The sequence below is a fragment of the Musa acuminata genome, chromosome BXJ1-6 (genome assembly GCF_036884655.1).
Source record: "Musa acuminata AAA Group cultivar baxijiao chromosome BXJ1-6, Cavendish_Baxijiao_AAA, whole genome shotgun sequence".
Classification (NCBI taxonomy): Eukaryota; Viridiplantae; Streptophyta; class Magnoliopsida; order Zingiberales; family Musaceae; genus Musa; species Musa acuminata.
The window spans coordinates 41,884,182-41,902,911 of NC_088332.1; the positions used below are offsets into that span (position 1 = coordinate 41,884,182).

General features: G+C 39.8%; 4 protein-coding genes across 4 annotated transcripts; all 4 read left to right on the top strand.

Moving 5' to 3' along the window:
* Nucleotides 1–584: 584 nt before the first annotated feature.
* Nucleotides 585–4,943, top strand: LOC135677063 (probable xyloglucan glycosyltransferase 9). Its single transcript, XM_065188942.1, has 5 exons — nt 585–1,939; nt 2,030–2,338; nt 2,415–2,705; nt 2,802–2,915; nt 4,037–4,943. Exons 1-5 carry the CDS (start codon nt 1,160–1,162, stop codon nt 4,655–4,657), a joined length of 2,115 nt encoding a protein of 704 aa, XP_065045014.1. The 5' UTR covers nt 585–1,159; the 3' UTR covers nt 4,658–4,943.
* A 1,885-nt stretch (nt 4,944–6,828) lies between these two features.
* Nucleotides 6,829–7,552, top strand: LOC103989469 (uncharacterized). Its single transcript, XM_009408316.3, has one exon. It carries the CDS (start codon nt 6,914–6,916, stop codon nt 7,313–7,315), a length of 402 nt encoding a protein of 133 aa, XP_009406591.2. The 5' UTR covers nt 6,829–6,913; the 3' UTR covers nt 7,316–7,552.
* A 4,281-nt stretch (nt 7,553–11,833) lies between these two features.
* Nucleotides 11,834–12,574, top strand: LOC135677550 (uncharacterized). Its single transcript, XM_065189914.1, has one exon. The coding sequence runs from the start codon at nt 11,834–11,836 to the stop codon at nt 12,572–12,574; it is 741 nt and encodes a 246-aa protein (XP_065045986.1).
* A 3,228-nt stretch (nt 12,575–15,802) lies between these two features.
* Nucleotides 15,803–17,168, top strand: LOC103989471 (probable galacturonosyltransferase-like 1). Its single transcript, XM_009408318.3, has one exon. It carries the CDS (start codon nt 15,848–15,850, stop codon nt 16,922–16,924), a length of 1,077 nt encoding a protein of 358 aa, XP_009406593.2. The 5' UTR covers nt 15,803–15,847; the 3' UTR covers nt 16,925–17,168.
* The last annotated feature ends 1,562 nt before the right edge of the window (nt 17,169–18,730 follow it).

The window sequence follows — 18,730 nt, forward strand, 5'->3', positions numbered from 1 at the left end:
ATATTTATAGTATTTTTGATGTACTAAGAACATTATAAATGTTACTGAAAAATACTGTATGATGGTCATTATAAAATTATATTTTTAGATTTGTAGTTAGTTTGATGAAAGTCAAAAATCTATTTATATCATTTATAATATTTTTAAGTAGTTCTTATAATATTTTTATTATGATGATCAAAATATTATAACAAACAATTTTTTTTGAGGAATAATTTAAATATTTTTTAAATTAAAAAATATTATTATTTTAAATATTTTTTTAAGGAAATCATCTATTTGATTGAAAAAACACTTTAATGGCAACAAAATTGTCTCAAGTGGGAGGTAATATATCAGGGAACATGGTTGCCCCCTCCCTGAACCGGTGGTCCCCTTTTCGTTCAAATCGCTTTCGGATCTATTGTCCACGGGCGTGAACCTAAAAGCATTCATCAGTCATCTCTACCAGTCTCAACGTGTGATGAACGTAGATGATGCAGGGAGAATGATGTACCGTGCGCCGGACGTCGCAGCGTCGCGATCCCCAACATTCTTGTTTAGACTAATCGAAGAAGGTAAAGAGGAATCATCCTTTACTAAGTGGCAGCCGGGTTTCCCCACCAATCATGGTTTCCTTCTCCCTCTGCTTCTTCAACATTCCGTCCTCTGAATCCGCGTAGCGAAAGAAGTATCACTTTTTTGAAGCGTAGGAGGATGACTATTGATTGCATCGGTGTCGCCTTCTCCAGCTGTAATCCCGCTTTCTTCCAGCGTCTCGCAGCAAGTTAAACTCCACCCCCGCCCAGGCTTGGGAATCCGTCGCACTAATCGTAGCAAGGAGATAAGAATTCCCCTTTGATTCCCCTCTTCTGTCTCTGTTTTTTTTTCTTCGTCAGATCGTCGGGAGACGTGATGAGCTGTTTTTGATTCGATTTGGTGGTGCTTTTTGTCGTCGCGCCGTTCTTATTGCTGGAGAGGCGGAGCAGCGGCAGCTCGTCCTCAAGCTGTAATTGATGGGGGGTTAAATGTGCACCACAGGGCTCGTCTTCTCATAGCTTCTGCCTTGGGAGAGGCATTGCGCTTGCAATTTTTAGTTTTGATGTCTGATTTGTGAGGAAAAGCTGGTTCCGGGGCCAGATTCGTAGGAAAGGTGAGATCTTGATCGAGTCTAGGAGTAATGGCGCCGTCGTTCCACTGGTGGGGAAAGGACGACTACCGTGGGACGTCGGTGATCGTGAAGATGGAGAACCCCAACTGGTCCATCTCAGAGATGTCCTCCCCCGACGGCGACGGCAACGAGTACGGTGTCGATGGCGGCGGTGGGCAGGAGTTAGCGGGAGTGGGGGCGAGGAAGGGCGGCCGCGGGAAGAACGCGAAGCAGTTCACTTGGGTGCTGCTCCTCAAGGCCCACCGTGCCGCCGGGTGTCTCACCTCCCTCGCCTCCGCCGCCGTCGGCCTCGCGTCTGCCGTGCGCCGGCGCGTGGCCGCCGGGCGGACCGACTCCGACGCAGCCTCCTCGCCTCCCGGGGAGAGCCCTGTTCTGCGCACCCGGTTCTATTCTTGCATCAAACTCTTCCTCTGGCTCTCGGTACTTCTGCTGGGGTTCGAGGTTGCCGCCTACTTGCAAGGCTGGCATTTGGGCACCATCGAGCTGCAGCGTCTGTTGGTTATGCCTGCTTCCTTCGGCGCTTGGGGTCTCTTTGAGACGTTGTATGCCGAATGGGTGCAACTGCGGTCGGAGTACATCGCGCCGATTCTCCAGTTCCTGGCCAACACCTGCGTCATCCTCTTCCTCATTCAAAGCGCCGACCGCCTCATCCTCTGCCTCGGCTGCTTCTGGATCCGCTTCAAGAAGATCCAACCCGTGCCAATGCAGGCCGTCGGCAAGGATCCCGAGTCCGGCGGCGAGGACTTCCCGATGGTATTGGTCCAGATTCCCATGTGCAACGAGAAGGAGGTAACCTTCGGAAAGATTTGATCTTTGCGAGCTGGATTTGAGGACTCCGACTCTATAATCATGGTGATTGTTGGCTTTGGAATTTTACAGGTGTACCAGCAATCGATTGCCGCAGTGTGTAATTTGGATTGGCCGAGATCCAACATTCTAATTCAGGTATTGGATGATTCTGATGACCCGACGACACGAACAATGATCGAGGAGGAGGTGGAGAAGTGGCAGCAGAATGGCGCCCGCATTGTGTACCGCCACCGGGTTCTCCGAGAAGGTTACAAGGCTGGAAATCTCAAGTCGGCCATGAATTGTGGCTACGTGAAGGATTACGAGTTCGTCGCCATCTTCGATGCTGATTTCCAGCCGTCTCCGGACTTCTTGAAGCGGACCATTCCTCACTTCAACGTTTGTTCAAACTGATCTGAGAAGCAATGCAAGCTCGAGTTCTGATAATGAACTCTATCCATGGTGGGACTTGCAGGAGAACGAGGAGCTGGGGCTGGTGCAGGCGAGATGGGCTTTCGTGAACAAAGGCGAGAACTTGCTGACCCGGCTGCAGAACATCAACTTGTGCTTCCACTTCGAGGTGGAACAGCAGGTGAACGGAGTGTACCTCAACTTCTTCGGCTTTAATGGGACGGCTGGAGTTTGGAGAATCAAGGCACTTGAGGATGTCGGAGGGTGGCTGGAGAGAACCACGGTGGAGGATATGGACATTGCAGTCCGAGCTCACCTGAAGGGATGGAAGTTCATTTTCCTCAATGATGTGGAGGTACCAGAAGACCTTTGAATTTATGATCATTTTCAAAGATTTGATTAAATTAAGATATACTAATACTGATATTTCATTCAAATTTTGATTTTACAGTGCCTGTGTGAATTGCCCGAGTCGTATGAAGCTTACAGGAAGCAGCAACATCGGTGGCATTCTGGCCCAATGCAGTTATTTAGACTCTGCTTGCCCGACATTTTACGATCCAAGGTATGGTCCACAGCTTCAGTTTCTAGCAGAAAGGAAACAGAGCATTCTTTTGATGCTGTGTAAGTTAATACTTTTCTCAAATTTATCTGAGTCCAATTTTCCTGTTATTGGCATACATAAAACTGAGATCGCTTCAGTAATTAAAAACAGAATTGATCTATATGATTGTATCACCACGATATGCTGAAGTTTTCCACTAATGCATTTTACATCATATTAGGGCACTAATTTTTTTGTTTTACAGGAAGACATCAGATTTAGCCAACTTTTAAAGCCTATCCTAATGGTGATAAGCTATATAAGAAATGCAAGTTCAACTTTTACTGGACAGCTTATACTTTTCTAATCTTATCTTCGTCACTCGTCATTTACTTTTACTTTTCCTAAAAATGACAAATTTCCTGTTATTGACTCAATAATCCAAAACAAATATTTGATTGTATCACCTTAGCAAGAACACAATGTTGGAGTTTTCTGTTGCTACTGCATTTTACACATATTTAGAACAGTTTTTTTGAGGAACACATCAAAGTTAGCCAATTTAAGAAGCCTATCCTAAGAAGAAGTTTAAATTTTTACATGGTCTTTTGTAAATCTCATGCCTTGGAGTGTGATCTCTTTCTTCTACCTACAATGATACTGGCTTATCAAGAACAAAAAGATATTTGGTTTTGGTTACTCTCATGCAAAAATTGAAACAAAATAGAAAGATGGCTTAGTGCACAAAGGCTCATGTTAATACTGATAAAACATAACTAATCTTGCTTTCCTTGATTTAGGTAGACTCAGTCTGATACTATCTCTGCTCCTCTGATCCTCTGTTCTTCTGTATCTTTTATGGTTGCAAGAAATTCTAAACATAGGTATATTCTATTACAATTTGTCCAGAGCAATCTTTTATTCCCTCGACTTCGTTTTCCTTTCAGCATAATCAAAACGCACCAACTGCAGGAGATAATTTCTTGGTTATTCATAACACTTCATCTTGAAATTTAGTCATTCTCCAAATTTGTTTAAGTTTCAGCATTTATTTGTTCTCATTAGATTTGTATCGAATGCTTATTTCCAAAATGTTATTTTGCATAATTCCTCGTGGTAATCTATTTAATTTATTGCTGCAGATTGGGTTTTGGAAGAAATCGAACTTGATACTTCTGTTCTTCCTTCTCCGCAAACTAATACTGCCTTTCTACTCTTTCACCTTGTTCTGCATCATCCTCCCCATGACCATGTTCATCCCAGAGGCTGAGCTCCCTGCATGGGTGGTGTGCTATGTTCCCGCGACCATGTCATTCCTCAGCATCCTGCCTGCACCAAGATCTTTCCCATTCATCGTCCCATATCTCCTCTTCGAGAACACCATGTCTGTGACCAAGTTCAGTGCCATGATCTCAGGCCTATTCCAGCTCGGGAGTGCCTATGAATGGGTTGTCACTAAGAAATCAGGCCGATCATCCGAGGGCGATCTCTTTTCTCTAGTCAAGAAGGAGCCTAAGCAGCAAAGAGTGGCCTCAGTGCCCGATCTTGAAACTGTTGCAAAGGTGGAGTCCCAGCTGAAAAAGGAGTCTAAGCAGAAGCATAACAGAATCTACCGGAAGGAGCTTGCACTTGCATTTCTTCTGCTGACTGCTTCACTTCGGAGCTTGCTCTCGGCCCAGGGTATACACTTCTACTTCCTCCTCTTTCAGGGTATCTCATTCCTCTTGGTAGGTCTTGACCTGATCGGCGAGCAGATTGAGTGAGAAGGTAAGAGGAGAATCTACATGAGAACTGGGTTGCTACTGAACATGATCACAATTAGGGGAAGGATTTATCAGTTAAATGACATCCCAAGATCCTTTTGCAGAGGTGTCTGATAGTCACAATTGCAGCCTGCTGCATTCATCATTCTTTCAGGTCCTATTCTTTTGTATGATTTCACTTATAGCATAGCAGTTTATTTTGATTGTTCGAATATCAGATATTAAAAAACTAACATTTTTATTGTAATTTCTGTGAAATTCCTCGAAGAAATATTGGCACTAACAATGAGATTTAAGGCCAGCAACCAAAAGAAGTTCTAATACAGAGATGAGTAATATTTCTTGATCAGTAATGTTTTTGTTGTTGTTTCCATGCTGTGTTCAGTGTTGTTGAAGTTACAAAACTTGCCATTTCTTGAAGTAAAGGGTTATTGTGTAGATTTTGGTGATATTATCTTGATGAAGTTATTCATATGCTATAAAAAAAAATAAACACCTAAATTTTATTGGTGAAAAATATCCAAGACATTCTCAAGATGCATTGGCAATAAATTATGCAGCTATCATATATTCTATTCCAACATCCATTTAAATTCAAATAATGAATTATGCAAAAGCTAACATTGACAAAACTATTAAAAGGAAGTACAGGCTAAGCAAAAGACATTCATATCTGATTTCATTTTTTCCCTCAAGCCTCCTTCAATAATAAATGAATGTTCATGAAATTAATTTGATGAAACTCTCATCTTATTTTTCACTTGAAAATAGAACAATATCTCCAATATTTTCTAATAAAGGATGATAATGACTTAGATTAGAATATGCTAACACAAGTAAATGACATGAACTCATGAAATGACTGATAAAGGTTCGACATGAACATCAAAGGAATAGAGATGGATGACGCAGGGGAAGAGTCATCTCTAATTCACATGACTCACCTCCCGGAGTCCCAAAGTTGATGCTCGCATGGGTGGGGCACCAACTGGGCTTGTTTTCCCTTCTTGTGCTACAGCATAATAATTACATACAGCTTGTGGGCAAGAAGAAGTCCAGGTGGGATGCCATTTGCTCAACAATTCCCTGCACTTTATTCCTTCCGGTGTCCCCTTGTCGGCGACTTCTCCTCCATCTCTCATCTCCTTCCTTCCTTCATCAAGACAAGGAACAAAGATAGAATAACTATAAGTGTAGTATCCCTGTAAGTTAACGCGAACTCTCCGTAAGACAGACAATCAAAATATTCTTAATATTGTGTCAGGTTATTCGAGTTAGAATTCTGGATGGCAGGATTCTTCCTATCATGCACCACATTCCTATATACGTATTACGTACCTTCTTTGCATGAGAGAACCCTAACTTTTGTGCATCAGATCTGTGCAATGCTTTAATCCAACCTTCTGGTACTTAGAGAAAGCCTCTTCCATCTGAAACAGATGAGGATGAGAAGGAAAGGAATCAAATAAGGTACAGAATTGAACTTTGACGGAAGCGAAGTATAGATGTGAGGCGAATTCATGCAGCGGTGCAACAGAAGTCAGCAGGTAGCAGGTGAAGTTTACATTCTGAGAGGAAAGCTGGATGGGATGGCCTTCTGATTCCCGTGTCACACATGGCCAAGATAGATTGGCTGGATCTAATTATCTTCTTCCTCATTATGAGAGCTAGGAACTGAAGCGTCAGCTAGCCATGGCTGCTTCTAGATTGCAGAACATCCGGAAAAATACTGTAGGAGAAATGGTGTCCGCTTAAAGCCTGCTGTATGTATCATACAAGGTGCCACTATGTGTTGTCCAACAAGTGTTAGATTTGTGCCATGGAGTGCATTCATCTGTTACATGCCATTGGAGTGCCTGCTCCATAACTCCTGAGGTGGTCTCACTATTTTAACCTAACGTTGTCATACTTTGTCTGGAACATAACCTCACCATGCTATCCAAGTGAAAATATGGAATAAAGACAAGACCTTAGCATATATATATATATATATATATATATATATATATATATATATATATATATATATAAGTAGCTTTTCCTGAACGCGCATTTGCAGTCACAGAAGTCACCGCGCCTTTATTACATCATACCTACTTTTTGATCCGTTATTCTCTCTCTCTCTCTCTCTCTCTCTCTCTCTCTCTCTCTCTCTCTCTCCACCACTTTGCTTGATATAATGGACCCTTCTTCGTCGATCCTCGTCCAAACACAAAAAGAGTATCCAACGACAGAGTGAAGGAAAAAAGCGGAGCCATGAAAACCGCTCTCCTCCTTTTCTCCCTACTGCTCGCAGCCGCCGTCGCGGCCCGCGAGCTCGACGATAAGAGGGGCAAGTCCGCAAAGGCCGGAGTGGCCGCCGCCGCCTACATCCCGGGCTTCGGGGCCGACCCCGGGGGGTTCTTCGGACCGGGAGGCGGGTTCAACATGCCCGGATTCGGCGGCGGGTGGGGCGCGGGCTACGGCGGGTACGGCCGCGACGGAGTGGCCGTGCCGTCGGTCGTGTGCTCCGACTGGGGGCCGTGCTACAATAAGAAGCTGACGTGTCCCGCCAAATGTTTCACATCCTACAGCCGCTACGGCAGGGGCTACGGCGGTGGCGGCGGCGGCGGAGGTTGCACCATCGACTGCAAGAAGTACTGCGTCGCCTACTGCTGAGGCCATCCACTAATCCTCCCTCTATATGTCGCTAGTTTAATATCTATCTATGTACGGTATGCTTGTGCGCGAGCGTGTATTGAGTGGTTTGGTAGGGAAAAGTAGAATAAAGAAGGCTTTAAGTGGTTTGATTATTAATGGTGGTGGCTCAGTTAAACCATAGGGAGTGTTGTCAGTTTCTTTGAGATGTAAGGTTTTATTGTGTTTCTCTGAATATGGAGTGCTCTACTTAATTAAGAGTTCAAATGGCTTTTCATAATTTGTTTTTCTTACATTTAATTATAAATAGATTTTAAAGAGTTCTGATATTTCATATTGCAAATTTATTTAAAACGATTGGAAGGGTAATCACTATCCTACATAAAATATTATCATTTACACTCGATTTGATTATTATTCTTTATACTTAATCTTATCCTTATTTTATAATTTATACTATATAAAATAAATAAGTATTTGAACTTTTAATTATCATAGTACACTTTTTAACAAGTCAAACCAAAAAAAAAGAAAATTCACTATTTTTTCTTATCCTTAAATAATGATTAAAAATTTAAATAATGATTGATTGGAGAGAAAGTAAAGTACCTTATTGTATCCAAGGAAGAACAAAATACTAATAGATTAAAAGGAGGTTATTTTTAAATCTTTTAAATCTCTTCATCGTTTGGTTGTTATCATTAATTAAGGAAAGACAATTTAATCTTAATTTTAATAATAAAGTTATTTGATAAATTTAAAGAACTAATTTTATAATAAAATAAATACTACAAGTGTTATAGATGAGAGTTTGAACATTATGCTAGGACATATAAAGTTGTACTTATGCTAAGATATATAAAATTATACCGAAAGATCAAATATTGTGAAAAAAGATTGGATGTCATATCGAATGATTAGATATTATATTCGATGATCGAAGTCAAGAGGAAGATAAATCGATATGTCAAAAAATCAAGTAATGTATTAGTACAATAGATAATGTGCTAGGAGAAAGACTTGTCAAAGTTAAATTGGGTTGCAAGTGGTCTTCAGATATGCTAAAATTAAGTTATCTCAATTGGAGTTTATGTTCCATTACTGTGGATCGATCTATAGGCTATCTTGGGCCTTACTAGGCTTGGAAGCATGCTAGGTGATGGTATCACCCAATCTTAGTGGTGGTAATGATAATATCATTTCGGAGTTATCAATGATAATACTAAATGAAATTATTATAGTTCCTTGAGTATCCTTATTTTCAAATATTTTTTAATGATTTACTCTTATCTTTGGATCTTTTAAGGCTATAAAGTATCCCTTTTAGGCTTGACTTTTAGAACATCTATTCTTAAGATTTCTTATTGCAAGTGTGAGTGACTTGTAAAAGCTCAAGAGATCAAGTGAAGGTCCCCTAAGTCTTGAAAAGAAGATAGTAAAGGATTGTGATCTTCAACTCTTAGAAGAAAAATTGATATTTTACTTATGCTTTGATTGATTCAATTAGATATCATATCATTGCTTCTTTTTAAAATTAATTTAATCAGTATATAAGCACAAATGAGAACATAAGTATAAGATTAAGAGGTAAACCAATTTTATAATAGTTTGATTTTTTGACCTACGTCCACTCTTGATTTTCACTATTGATCTTTCTTCTAATAGGTGAAAATGAACGATTCTTTATGCTTTATCCTTTTTAAGGTTTACAAGAGAATCTTACAATTGAAACTCTCAAGATTTTATGAGAATCTCTTATATACTGGGTATTCTTCTAGCATGTTATTTGAACATTTGACAAACCATCTTATTCTTCGATATATCGATTTATCCTCCTTCAAAAACTAACACAATGTTTTGATTCTCTAATATAACATTCGATCTTTCAGTGGTCTACATTATAAGTATAATTATAACATTTAGTTTATCATATGATTAGTTCTTTTAAAGTCATCAATTGATATTATCATCAATTAATTTTATTATCTCATTATAAAAAATATAAGATTCAATATTAATGTCATTACTTATCATAACATAGTCAAATAGCTATGAATAACCAAGGTGGACTGTTGAGAGTAGTTCATGAGTACTCTTATTTTTAGGGACTTCTTATCTATTTGCTCCATATATTTGGATGCTTGTTATAAGCATCTTACTAGACTTTTGAGTTGAGGTAAAGAAATTTCTTATGAGAAATTTTCTCTTGAATTATAAGACTTGTTATTAAGTTTGAGAGAAGTGTTTGAAGTTAAAATTTTATTCCTAATCCTTGAACGAGATAAAGGCAAGTAAAATAAGATTAGTAGTAAAAAATAAAAAATATAAAAAATAGAGGAATTGATATAGGTTAGAGAGACCTAGCCATTATAAAGGTTTTGTTCCACTCATTTTTTTTTTAAATTAAAAATATATTAAAACTTAAACAAGCCTTATATAGCCATTAGTATTCGTATCATTACGAACCAACATCTAAGATGTAAAGCAGTTCAGCCTGCTAAGCAATAATATCTTACCAAATATGGATAGATTTCCCTATCATTTTTGCAAGCTAGTTTAATGATAGATTTCCCTCCCGATAGATATGGATAATCTTTCATTCCAAAAATTGATTACATAAAAAATATATATATCCTTAATTATATTTAAAACTCCCTATGAGCGATCGATCTTGTTAAAAATTAGATCGACGATTATAAGAGAATTTATCTCAATTAATAATATTTGAATGTCAGCTTGCAAAGTTGTTTGAATACCTTCCTTAATTGCCCAAGTCTCGTACATTCATAAATTAGAAGACATCCAGTTCAATTTATACCAATCCTTTAATGGAGGGATCCATTTGATAAGAATTTCTTATGACCTCTGATTTCCCCTCAGGAATAGCAATTCTCAACACAGTATAAGCAACAGTAACAACTCTACACATTAGGGTAAAAGGATGTATTCTTATCTTACTTGTATTCTTATTTAAATACTTTGATTATTATATTTTGCTTGTTACTCTTACATCTTTACTTAGTTTTTAAAATGATCTCCAAACACACTTGCATTAGTTCACCTTCTTAGTATTATTACTAATCCGAACAAAAAAATTACATTCGAAGTATTTGACATGACCAAAGTCTAACATTAGCCAGACATCAACTTTGAGAGATGATAATCACTTCAAGTATTTTCTTGTGTATAATAATCACTTCAAATATATGTTACTAAAATGAAATTAAGCATTTAAACGACTTATAAATATTTTTTGCCCACAACTAATAAAGCAAAATCGAGCAATTGTATGTACACACCTTTAACATATTTTTTTTTATATAAAAACAAGATAATGGATATAAGATATAAGTTTTTCTTTTTTTACCTTCGAAAAATATCATCTCTCAGTTGAGTCATACATAATTGAATATATCAAAAGTTCAAATTAATCATGATTACTATTTTTAATAAATAAACTTTAAAATATTTAAAATAAAATTCAATACTTTTATCAAAAACTCAAATATAAAAGTGTAAATATAAAACCTACTTACTTGATGGGTATATATATATATATATATATATATATATGATGTAATTTGGATATATTTATAATAAGATGCTGATAAGGTAAAGGATGTGGAGCTCACCAATAGGAGCAAACACCTACTCCTTTTCCCGTGTTTAAAGTATACAGCAATCGATATCAGTGATGGAGAGACTCAAACGCTGTAAAAGCAGCACGAAGTCTTTCCTCCGTCGCTTCTTTCGTTCTGTCCTCGGACTCGGTACTTCTCTTCCCCTTCTTCCTTGCTGTGTTTATTTATGCAATTGTGACCCTCGTACTTCGGTTTCTTGATTGTAATTTGAAGTTGTTGATCTCTCTCGATCGACAATTGATGGTTGTTTTCCTGGTGGATCGACTGTTTGGTGCTTTATGTGCGATCCACGGCTTCTTGGTTTCTCTGTTTGCAAATTTTGCGAGCATTTGGGGTTACCTTCTATCTCGGAGAATAATTTCAGGATGGACCCTCAATTTTTTATGCTCGCCTGCCTTAGGGCTGTTGTTTCGATCTCAAAGACCCCTCCCTTTTTGCTCGAATCGGTCTTGGAGTTCGTAAAGTTCTGTTTTGTTGGGATGTTCTTGATCTACGAAGAGAGTCTTTTTCGGATTCTTCGTGATCCGATCGGCAATTCATGGTTTTTTCCGGTGGATCGACTGATCCAAGTTTTGGTGTGTGATCTGTGGCTTCTTTGCATCTCTGCTAGTGATTTTTGCTACCTTTGGGGTTCCCATCGATCATGGAGGATAATTTCAAGACAGGGCCACAAATTTTGATGCTTTTCTGTCTTAGGGTTGTTGTTTCGATCTCAAAAAACCGTCCTTTGCCGTTAAATTGGTCTTGCAGTACGAAAGCTAGGTTTAATTGGGTTGTGTAGCAAGATTGCACAAAATTTGTGAGCAATGCCATATGATTAAGATGAGAGTTTTGGTTTTGCCGCTAAACAATACCTCCATTTGATGACAATCTGTGTGCTACGAAGGTGAATACATACATGGGAAGTAGATCTGGGGAGTCAGCCACTGGAGATCCACAGAGTCCATCGGGTTTTGGTGGTAGTAGCAACAGGAATACCGGTAGCTTCCTGTGCAACATATGCTTGGATCCCGCTCAAGAGCCCGTCGTCACCCTCTGCGGTCACCTTTTCTGCTGGCCCTGCCTGTATGAATGGCTTCATGGCCACTCCAGCTCTTCCGAGTGTCCCGTCTGCAAGGCCACTGTTGAGGAGGTGGATATTATCCCACTCTACAGTGGAGGAAATAGCTCCGCCGACCCACAGTCCAGGTCGATCGATGGTACCGACATTCCAAGCCGACCGGCAGCTGGTCGGAGGTCGGCAAGAGCCCAACAACCACAACCTGACATGACCAGTTTCCATCAGCACAACGTGAACCATGTCCATCACCTCAACAACCATTACCCATGGCCAGTGGGCTGGAATCAGGTGGCTGGCATGAGGCATGGTGACTTCTCATTTCCGGCACCAACTGCCGGTGGTGTGGCTGCTTCTTTGCACCAAGGTTATGCCAATGTGTTTCACTGTTGGAATGCTCACGGAATCCACCAAGGTCATGGCCAGCTTGCTCATGGGTTCTACCAGGGTCATGGACATCATGCTCATGGGTTCTGGCGACACCCAAATCATAGACAACGGGCTAATGTCATCTGGAACATGCTCTTCTTCTTGTTTGTGGCGCTGGCAATTGCTAATACAGTATCACGGATGCTTCTGTAAACGTTTGATCCTTTTACATATGCCCACATCATCATTATCGATTCACAGAAGTCTGATCAACCGGTGTCCGGTTGAGGTTGAAATAAGGTTTTGTTTAGGTTAAATTGCACTATCTCTTTACCTTTCCCTTATTTGTGACTCAATCTTAAAGATTACAAAAGCATGTACTTATCGGATCCATTTTTTCTTTTTTGAGGTGAGTAACTTTTTTTTTAAGAAGTATTTCTTCTTCTTTCTTATGTGCCTTTGCATGTTGTCTCATACATCATTATATCGTTGTATCTCATTTTGTTGGAAGTGATCTAAAAATTTTACTTATTAATTTAATATTAGAGTAACTTTTATCAAGTGATTTTAATTCATTGATAACATCTATAAATTTGGATACATATCACCAATAAATTTATTTTATTTTATTTTAAATAATTCATAATCTTGTACTAAAAAGTGGATCACGATGGTATGACTTAGGAAAATCGATATGACAACGATGGATCGTAGTAGACATCCGAACCACTACGGTGTCCATTACTTAAGTCAAAACCAAAAGCTAATAGCCAAACTTAACGATCAAATTCGATCATAAAATATCTCATTATCATGAAGCATCCCTTAAGTATCTCTCTAAGATAAAAAGTGATAACATGATCAAATTTGATCATGAAATACCCTTTTATAATGATGTGATTGAATCGATCACAAAGTGCCTCTTAATGAAAAACATGATCAAATCCATCGGGAAGCATTGCGCCAAAATCTTAGTGAATCAAGGCCAATGAATCTAGTCACAAAACATCACTGGTTGATGATGCAACTATAGTCAACCTCAAAATAACCATCGAACGATGCATGTAACCACGTTATAGTGACATTGATCGATAATCTACTAAATAAGACATCATGTCTCGACCTTTTTCATGTGCTGAAAGAAAATAGGGGCAGATGTCACGAGAGTTTGACACATGAGTAATACAATGAGATCACTCTCATCTAAGTGACATTAGCTAATCCCCTATCTTATGAGGATGATAACCCAGCACTAATAGGGATAATGACTCAATGCTAACAAGGATGGTGACTCAATACGATGAGTAGTTTATAAAATTGGAATGATAACTAGTAGTCTATGAGTGGTAATGCTAGCCAATACATGTAATTGTAACACTTAACATTTCACGAGCCTATGTCTCAATAATGATCGGATAATCCGCATAATTATTCTCGATATGAATCATTGTCTCGACTCAATAGTCATCTTGACACATCATAAAAAGTCCCTTGGTATATCCTTCGAACTTATTGAGAAAAATCTAATCTTTACTATTTTTATAATCTTCCAAATAATTTCTCGTTTAAGCATCAAAGAGATTTTTATTGAGTATGCCACTGCTATATGTAATTTTATAGGATCATTAATCAAATTTCTTGTTTTTCTGACACTTCTGCCTATGATATGTGGAAGTAAACCCGGATTGGATATAGATCCTCTCCCGTCATCATACAACCAAAATATGATTTAACAATACGCTATGTCAATCTTTTTTACTGTTTCACGTATGTGAGTAATTTCTAATAAACATGACAAACGCTAGTTTGCATCATTAAGTGAATCACCAGCCAAATCCCACCTCCAAGGGAACTCCATACCCGAAGGAGAATGTTTGTAGTGGTTTCTTCCAGACGAACACCAGTCTGCGTATGCCTATTCCACCACGATCGTTTAATGCAATGCATGACATGCCAAAGAACAGTCTGCGTCACTGCGACTGTCAGCAACCAAATCCCCATGATACCTTCAGGAGGGGAAGCATCAGATTTGATCACAGAATCCTTGCAGATGCCTCCTCCTGGCCAAAACTATGTGACGGGTTGGTGCTAACGCATGGCTCCTCTACCACCCATCCCCGTTTGATGCATGCACAAATCCCACCTTGAAGACAACTCCATACCTATTTGCCCGGAGAGAGAACATCTGCCGATATTATCTCCCAAGCAAAGCAACTCATCCTTTGTTTCTGACACAAACAGCAGTAGCACAAATGCAAGGAATTAGATCACAACGGAGAAGATGATCTAACAACAACATACGAGACACTGACAACAGGCCTAAACTAAAAAGATTGTAAGCAAAGGTGGGACTTTCTTTGGTTTCACATGACGATGGTGATGTAGCAACCTCTTGTACGTCAGTGGGTGAAAGAGAGATGGAAAATGACCACTTACAGAACACAAAAGTTATTTCCTTCTTGTGTTGATCCTACAACATCTATAGCTTGGTAACGTTGAGGAATAGTTGGAGATAAGAAATTGGAGGCAGTAAATAGATGATCATTGTGGTTAGGATTAGATAAGGCGTTAATCTGGTCTGGTTTCAGATTAATGGCTCGTTGAACCGTTGGATCAAATAGTTGTGACCTATAATATTAGGTCTTCGTTTTATTATCCATCCTTTTATCATTTTTCATCATGCACTTAACTGGTTTTGTCTTAGTCATGTGACACCCTTGCGTGTCCGTCCGTAAAGGTCAACCTCTTCGAAACTTCCTATCTTCCCTTAGTACATACAAAAGAGAAAACGGATTAGAAGAAACGCCTCACTCGGGATCCATAAGCAATCATTTCGGTAAACACTTGATAGTCAATACAAATTACAAACAGACTTTATAAGCTCTGAACAGTCACACAACAAAGGATCCAAAATAATCCACTATTTCACAAGTGTTTACATTACGCAATATTTATTTACAAGTCTAAAACAATCATCAAACCCAACTAAAATTGGATTATTAAAACTTCGATCATCCCTTTACATACTATACAAAACATAAACTATTTGATAAATATGTGAGCGTCATTATACCATTTGATAAATATAATGAAAATTTCTCTCACCGTATACAATGCAATGCAGTATACACGCTCTTTATGGGAGGTTAGAATTATAATATCAGTATTTTCATATTGTCCACCTTTTCTCATTCCTCCCATCGATAATTAAATGGAAATCGTAAGCCGAGATGGAAAAAAATTAGGCTTTAGCACCCACTCTTTTACGTCGTGGATGCTACTTAAAATACAATTGGTGATACTATGAAGACAAGACCCATCCATGATGGAACCATAGCTTGAAGATTAGTTGGTAAGACTTGAAGTTTAGCGTCATAAATATTATATATTACAGTAGTTCTCCATGCGAAACCTCCATAAATTATAACCCCCCCTCTTTGCCTCCCTTCGACGTGCGAGTGCGACCCCACGAATTCCAAAATCCAAATGCCTCCATTATCGCTCTCCTCGACCCTCTTGCTCCTTCTCGCCATGTTATTGTCGTCCTCCTATTGCGCCACCGCCGCCGCTGCAGAGAAACATGGCGCCGCATCTGGCATGCCGAGCTTCCGCGAGGCGCCACAATTCTACAACGCCCCCTCGTGCCCACCGCCTCTGCCGGCGGGGCCTGGAGCCGCCTGCTCCCCCAACGCGCTGGTACACGTTGCCATGACCCTCGACGTGGCTTACCTCCGCGGCTCCATGGCGGCCGTCCTCTCCGTCCTCCGGCACACCGGCTGCCCGCAGTCTGTCTTCTTCCACTTCGTGGCCTCCTCCGCCGAGGATTACCTCCGCGCCACCGTCGCTGGATCCTTCCCCTCCCTCGCCTTCCAGATCTATCCCTTCGCCGACGAGCCCCGTGTCGCGGGTCTAATCTCCACCTCCATCCGGGCCGCGCTCGACCGGCCCCTCAACTACGCGCGCTCCTACCTCGCCCGCGTCCTCCCGGAGTGCACCCGCCGCGTTGTCTACCTCGATTCTGATCTCGTCCTCGTCGACGACGTCGCCAGCCTCGCTTCCATCCCGCTCCCCGATGGCGTCGCGCTCGCCGCCCCGGAGTACTGCAACGCCAACTTCACGTCCTACTTCACAGCCACCTTCTGGGCCAACCCGGCGCTCTCCGTGGTTTTCGAGGGGCGGCAGGCCTGCTACTTCAACACCGGCGTCATGGTCATGGAGCTCGGCCGGTGGCGAGACGGCGGGTACACGGAGCAAATCGAGGAATGGATGGAGCTCCAGAAACGGATGCGGATCTACGAGCTGGGTTCGCTGCCACCTTTCCTTCTCGTCTTCGCGGGTCGGATCGCGGCTGTGGAACACCGATGGAACCAGCACGGCCTTGGCGGCGACAACTACCGCGGGCTGTGCCGCGACCTCCACCTGGGCCCGGTCAGCTTGCTGCATTGGAGCGGCAAGGGGAAGCCTTGGGCGCGCCTCGACGCCGGGCGACCGTGCCCGTTGGACGCCCTCTGGGCGCCGTATGACCTCCTCCTCCGCGCCCCCTTCGCCATCGACGACTCCTGATCCTACCCGAATCCATCCCCGTCGACCGACCCGACCCGGAACACACACACACACACACATCACCATCTTAATTTTCTTATATCTTTTCTTCTTCTCCTCTGAAAGCACAAAGATTTTGCTGGTCAAATGTAGAAGAACAATATGATATACTTATAATGTGTGGTTGAAAGGGGTGTAGGTAAGTAAGGTGGATCTTAATGAACAAAATAATTGTGAGTTAAACCTTCAGCTTCATTCCCTTCTACCTCACTTGCTCTTCTTATCATCTGTGGTAGGTAATGGAGTACTAATGTTAGTGCAATGATTGCTTTGCATTTTTAAGTGGGAAATTGAAAGACCCGCTAATTATTGCAAATATTAGAATGAAACATGTATTTACATTACTACAACCTTTAGAATCCAAATGCAATAAAAAGAGTTGCAGATACTTTTAAGTCAGAATAAACTATTTAGAGGAAAGGAATCCAAATTTGCAATGACCTCTACTTAAGAAAAAAAATGAATTTACTATTATGTAACTATCCTATGTCTCATAATTTTGGTATGGAATATAAAATCATAGTTGATAAGGTCATTTAGTCTCACAGAGGAATATAGGAACTAATTAAGTTTGTTAGGTCTTTCCTACCTCAGAGATACCTTTTGAAGTTTACATGCTCCGAAAAAATAAAACCGTACGGGTTCAATTTTCATCACATAAAGCGAATAATTTCTCACACATCATGCGAGTTAACTTCTCATCACCTAAAACGAACTATCCCTCGCACGCCTACATGCTTTTGCTTAATGAAAGGCATCAAAGTTTTCTTTGGCCACGAAACATGTGCCATCTCCTCATCTCGTCAGCAATTTCGTGCTTAACGCATCAAGATGGCCCACGACTTGGCGGCTTTCTACACATGCTCCAAAGTCGAGAGCCTCGTGGCCATGTTCATGCTCATCAAGGGCAGAAGCTTCGAGCTGGGGTAGGAGCTAAGAGACATTGACTTTGAGACACTTGTAGCTGCAGACTTCCTCAACCTCACTAGATATGCTGTTATATTATTATTGTCTCGGTGTCGGTGATCTCACAAAGCTAGGAAACATATTTAGATAGTAAAAGAGTGGGACCCCTATGGAAATTAAATTAACTTCGTACGTCAGATCCTATATTTAGCGAAGACTAAGAGAGGACTAATAAAATAATCTGATAAATATTTAAGAAAATTATATTATATATATTAAATTTGGTTTATAATTTAATAATAAATTTAAATATCAGCTCTAGTACATCTTAATGTTAATCGATTTTGAATATGTCGTCAAAATTATTGAAATTAAACTTGTTCAAATATTATAAAGAGATTAATTTTATTAAAAAAATATTCATTACATCAAGAGAAAGATTTATTGTATCAAAAGAAAAAATAAATTAAATATGTATGGAAGAAGAGAAGTCACATTAGTTATTGATTCTTGAAGGGATTCTTGTATGATAATCCTATCTATTCTTCCTATTATCAAAGCTACTTTCGGATATAAATTATTTTAAAAATATTTTATTTGGTGATTTGTCTCAAAGATAACTAAGAGACAAAAGTAAAATTCTCCTTTGACTTAATAATGATAAAAAATTATATATTTTAAATATTTATTTTATTTCTCATATGAAAAATAATATCTTAAACTTAGGACAATTAGATTATGATATTGAGATGAAAATATGACTCTCTTAATTTGTAACAAGAATAAAACATTGATATTATGAAAATGACAAAGAAAATATTTTCTGTATTTATATATTTTTTATTGATCAAATTATTTTAA